This window comes from Nicotiana tabacum, chromosome 1 (assembly GCF_000715075.1).
Source record: "Nicotiana tabacum cultivar K326 chromosome 1, ASM71507v2, whole genome shotgun sequence".
Lineage (NCBI taxonomy): Eukaryota > Viridiplantae > Streptophyta > Magnoliopsida > Solanales > Solanaceae > Nicotiana > Nicotiana tabacum.
This window is the reverse complement of record NC_134080.1, coordinates 103,116,016-103,121,521: the sequence shown is the minus strand read 5'-3', so window position 1 is coordinate 103,121,521 and position 5,506 is coordinate 103,116,016. Positions and strand designations below refer to the sequence as shown.

At 43.4% G+C, this 5,506-nt stretch overlaps 1 protein-coding gene across 1 annotated transcript; it reads right to left on the bottom strand.

Moving 5' to 3' along the window:
• Positions 1-1,756: 1,756 nt before the first annotated feature.
• Positions 1,757-4,486, bottom strand: LOC142163291 (uncharacterized). Its single transcript, XM_075220564.1, has 2 exons — positions 3,061-4,486; positions 1,757-1,941 (listed from the first exon to the last, which is right to left on the bottom strand). The coding sequence occupies exons 1-2, from the start codon at positions 4,484-4,486 to the stop codon at positions 1,757-1,759; spliced, it is 1,611 nt and encodes a 536-aa protein (XP_075076665.1).
• Between the last annotated feature and the right edge of the window lie 1,020 nt (positions 4,487-5,506).

The window sequence follows — 5,506 nt, the reverse complement described above, 5'->3', positions numbered from 1 at the left end:
CCAAATCACCTATAATATGCCTCGTACACTTATTATCATAACCACTCAATTACCATCATGCTAATACTCGTTTAATGCATCCACAACCGATTCAAATTACGGGGTGTTACATTATCTCCCCCTTGGGATCATTCGTCCTCGAATGATGGTCCTGGCTGCAACTACGGCTATCTATGGTCATTAAATGGGTGTTATGGAGATATGAGAATACTGAAATATTATGAATACATGTATATCGAACTGAACGAGCACGTGATCACTAAATACTAAGCTAAGTAAATATTGTAGGACATAGAGATTATAATATAAGACCTGAATGGAAAGGTTAATTACCTTCCACATTTTCCTTTTGCTCTTCAAAAATATGGGGATATCTGGACTTCATGTCTTCCTTGGCTTCCCATGTAGCCTCTTCAACCTTTTGATTTCTCCAAAGCACTTTTACTGAAACAATTTCCTTAGTTCTGAGCTTGCGGATTTGTCGATCAAGAATAGCCACTGGAATTTCCTCATAAGACAGGTTGTCCTTAACCCCTATAATCTCCGTAGGAACCACAAGTGACGGGTCTCCCATGACTTTCTTCAACATAGACACATGAAACACTGGGTGTACAACAGCTAGTTCTTGTGGCAATTCTCACTCATAAGTCACCTGTCCGATCCTTCGCAGGATTCTATATGGACCAATATAGCGGGGGCTAAGTTTCCCCTTCTTCCCAAATCTCATAACGCCTTTCATGGGCGATACCTTTAGAAATACCCAATCATCAACTTGGAACTCTAAGTCTCTATGCCGTACGTCCGAATAGGACTTTTGGTGACTTTGAGCCGTCTTCAAATGCCTTTGTATCAAATTGACTTTCTCCATGGCCTGATAGACAAAATCGGGTCCTAACAACTCCGTTTCTCCGACTTCAAACCAACCAATTGGTGATCTACACCTTCGCCCATATAGAGCTTCATACGGTGCCATCTTGATACTAGAGTGATAACTGTTATTATAAGCAAACTCAATAAGAGGTAGATGATCGTCCCAATTACCTTTAAAATCAATAACACATGCCCTCAACATATCCTCAAGAGTCTGAATGGTGCGTTCCGCCTGGCCATCTGTCTGAGGATGAAAAACGGTGCTGAGGTTCACCCTTGTGCCCAATCCCTTCTGAAAGGATTTCCAAAAGTTTGCTGTGAACTGAGCACCACGATCTGAGATAATGGACAAAGGAGTCCCATGCAATCGGACAATTTCTTTGATATACAACTTGGCATAATCCTCGGCCGAATCTGTAGTCTTCACTGGCAAGAAGTGAGCTGACTTGGTAAGTCGGTCTACAATCACCCAAATCGAATCATGCTTCCGGAACGAGCGAGGTAGACCTGTTATGAAGTCCATGTTTATCATCTCCCATTTCCAAATGGGAATTTCTATATTCTGAGTTAAACCGCCAGGCCTCTGGTGTTCGACTTTCACCTGCTGGCAATTTGGACACTTAGCCACGAAATCTGCTATATTCTTTTTCATATCATTCCACCAATAAACCTCCTTAAGATCATGATACATCTTTGTGGAACCTGGGTGAATAGAATACCTGGAATTGTGGGCCTCTGACATAATCCGCTCTCTGAGCCCATTTACATCTAGAACGCATAGTCTGCCTCTGTATCTCAAAGTGCCATCATCTCCCCCTTGTTCAAAAGCCATAGTCTTGTGTTTGTGAATTCCTTCCTTCAACTGCAATAAGTAAGGATCACTGAACTATTTTTCTTTTGCTTCGGCTACTAAGGAGGATTCAGCCCTGTTCTGGAGAACAACGCCACCATCTTCGGAGTCCAAAAGTCGAACTCCTAGATTTGCTAAGCGGTGGACTTCCTTCATCATAGTTCGCTTGTCTGCCTCAACATGAGCTAAGCTCCTCATAGAACACCGACTGAGAGCACCGGCTACAACATTTGCTTTCCCCGGATGATAGAGGATATCAACATCATAATCCTTAAGTAATTCGAGCCACCTTCTCTGACGTAGATTTAATTCTCTTTGCTTGAAGATGTACTGGAGACTCTTGTGATCTGTAAAAATGTCAACATGTACCCCATACAAATAATGGTGCCAAATCTTAAGCGCGAACACCACAACTGCTAATTCAAGGTCATGAGTCGGATAATTCTTCTCGTGAGCCTTGAGCTGTCTCGACGCATAGGCTATGACTTTACCGTGCTGCATTAGTACACACCCAAGACCAACCCCTGAAGCATCACAATAAACAACGAACCCTTCGATTCCTTCTGGTGGTGTCAGGACTGGAGCTGAAATCAATCTCTTCTTTAACTCAACAAAACTTTTCTCGCATGCGTCCGACCATTGAAACATGACTTTCTTCTGAGTTAATCTAGTCAGAGGGGACGAGATAGAAGAAAATCCCTCTATGAAATGCCTATAATAGCCTGCTAGACCCAAGAAAATTCTTATATCGGATACTGAGGTGGGTCTAGGCCAATTCTTCACTGCCTCTATTTTCTTAGAGTTCACCTTCACGCCTTCCCCTAAGATGACATGGCCCAAAAACGCTACTGATTTCAACCAGAATTCACACTTAAATTTTTTTGCATATAACTTGTGATCTTGCAGTGTGTGCAACACAATTCTGAGATGTTCGGCATGGTCAGTCTAGCTACGGGAATAAATCAAGATATCATCAATAAACACGATAACAAACAAATCAAGATAAGGCTTGAAGACCCTATTCATAAGGTCCATGAAAGCTGCTGGTGCATTCGTTAAACCGAATGACATTACCAAAAATTCAAAATGCCTATATCAAGTCCTAAAAGCTGTTTTTGGAATATCGACTTCCTTAACCTTCAACTAATGGTATCCCGATCTGAGGTCGATCTTGGAATAACACTGGGCACCCTAAAGTTGATCAAATAAATCATCTATCCTGGGAAGATGGTACTTGTTCTTGAAGGTGACTTTATTCAACTGACGATAGTCAATGCACATACGTAATGACCCATCCTTCTTTCGGACAAACAAGACCGGTGTGCCCCAAGGTGAGACACTTGGCCTTATAAATCCCTTATCTAGAAGGTCTTTCAACTGGACTTTTAACTCTTTCAACTGTGCCGGAGCCATTCTATAAGGCGGAATAGATATTGGCTTAGTTCCTGGAAGTAGATCAATTCCAAAGTCAATCTCTCTATCAGGAGGAATTCCAGGGAGATCTTCAGGAAACACTCCTGGAAACTCATTTACAATTGGTACCGACTGGAGAGTGGGGATCTGAGCATCTGCATCCTTAACTCGAACCAGGTGATAGATATATCCCTTGGAGATCATCTTTCTGGCTTTAATATAGGAAATAAACCTACCCCTAGGCGCTACTACATCACCCTTCCATTCTAAGACTGGTTCATCGGGAAATTCAAAACTTACTATTTTGGTTCTACAACCCACTTTGGCATAACATGACTCTAACCAATCCATTCCTATGATCACATCAAAGTCTAACATCTCCAATTCTACTAAGTCTGCTACAGTAAGACGATGATGCACTTTAACTGGACATCCCTTATAGATACACCTTGCTATAACTGATTCTCCAACTAGAGTGGACACTTTAAAGGGTTCACACAACTTTTCTGGTTCTATCCCAAAGTTCTTCGCAATATATGGGGTTACATACGATAGGGTGGATCCCGGATCTATAAGAGCATAGACATCAAAAGTGAATATTGTTAGCATACCTATGACAACATCTCCACGAGCCTCTGTATCCTGACGGTCTGCCAGTGCATACAAGCGATTTCGACCACCGCCTGCATTATTAGACTTTGTTGCACTGCGCCCTTGTTGGGCCTGAGAGTTATGATGGGCTGCTGAATTAGTGGACTGAGCTGCATTGCCTCCATTGTTCTGTTTTGCCGATGGACAATCCCTCAAGAAGTGGCCCTGCTGACCGCACCCAAAGCAACCATTTGTGCCCAAACGACACAACCCTGGGTGCCTCTTACCACACGTGTTGCAAATAGGGTAACCAGGGACTCTGTAGCCCACACTAGCCTGTGACTGCGAGTCTGCTGTTCTGAAATTTTGTTTTTTCTTGTTAAACTTCGACCTCGGAACCGGTGCACTAGCTGAAGATGGAGTAGGTCCTAATTTTGATTTCTTGAAAAACTGGCGATTGCCTCCTGCTTGAGATCCCCCATGGTTGAAATTTCCTATAGACTTAGCTCTCTTGCTGAATTCCCTCTCCTTCTCTCTCCATAGTCGCTCTTCTTCCTTCAACCTGTCTTCGTTCCCTTGAACAAAGGCAACCATCTTAGTGATGGTCATGTCATTATTCTGAGCAGCTATATTAGCATCAGCAAACAAATCATCTGAAAGCCCCAACACAAACCGCCTAACTCTGGCCCTCATTTCACGTACCATTTCCGGAGCATACTTGGCCAGAGTGACGAACTTGAGGTAGTACTCATTCACACTCATATCATTATGTCTGAGTCTCTCAAACTCCAAAGCCTTAGCTTCCAAGACCTCAATGGGTAGAAAGTGCTCAAGGAATGCATCTGCAAAATCCTTCCAAGTCGCAGGATCTGCATCCTCCCATCGGGACTCTTACCATGTTTCATACCACATGTTGGCAACATCCTTCAGCTGGTACGCAACAAGCTCTGCTGCCTCAGTGTCTGTAGCATGCATCACTCGAAATATCTTCTGAACCTCATCAATGAAGTTTTGCGGATCCTCATCCTTTTTAGACCCTATAAAGATGGGAGGTTTCATGTTGAGGAATTCCCTAGACCTGGAACTACCCGTCTTATGAACATCACTTGTTCCCTGCCTTTGAGCCTGATTAGCAACAATCTGGGTGAGCAACTGGATAGCTCCCCTGACATCCATGTCTGAAGCACTGGGCACTGAGCCCGATGCAACTCCCTGGGCTGGAGTGTCTTCATCCTAAGTAGCATTAGTTGTGGCCCCCTGGCTAGTAGCTGAGGCCCTCCTGGTGTACTTTCTTTTTGCAGGCATTTTTATAAAATACGCAATTCGCACGGGTTAAAAAAATTCCTGAAATCATAGCTCTAATTGCACGATCTAGAGTATGAAAGAAACGGAACAATCCTAGATGTCTTGGTGGTCAACTATTTACATGTGTGGCACAGACACACACATAAAAGAGACCCCACTGGACACGACTTCATAGACTCCCTAGGACTCCTGAACCTGGGGCTCTGATACCAAGCTTTGTCACGCCCCGAACCTGGGTCTGGACGTAACACGACACTCGGTGTCTGACTACATGTGACCGAGCGAACCAACTGGCTGGCTGAATCAACATGTGGTGTAACTATGAGCTAGAGGTAAATATAAAACCTGATAATCTACTAAAGAGTCTGACTGAAATATCATAAATGCGGAAAATACTGAAAGGTCTGCAATAAACAAGTAGCCGACAAGGCTAACATATGAAATCCTGCTAAGATCTGACTGACTGGGTTATAGTCT

Bases quoted from the DNA above. Each gene is read 5' to 3' on its own strand.
- LOC142163291 (XM_075220564.1), bottom strand. From the start codon at position 4,486: ATGAGTGTGAATGAGTACTACCTCAAGTTCGTCACTCTGGCCAAGTAT. The intron at 1,942-3,060 runs GTGTCTCACCTT...CAAATGTTGTAG, and splicing joins TAAGGGATTTATAAGGCCAA to CCGGTGCTCTCAGTCGGTGT.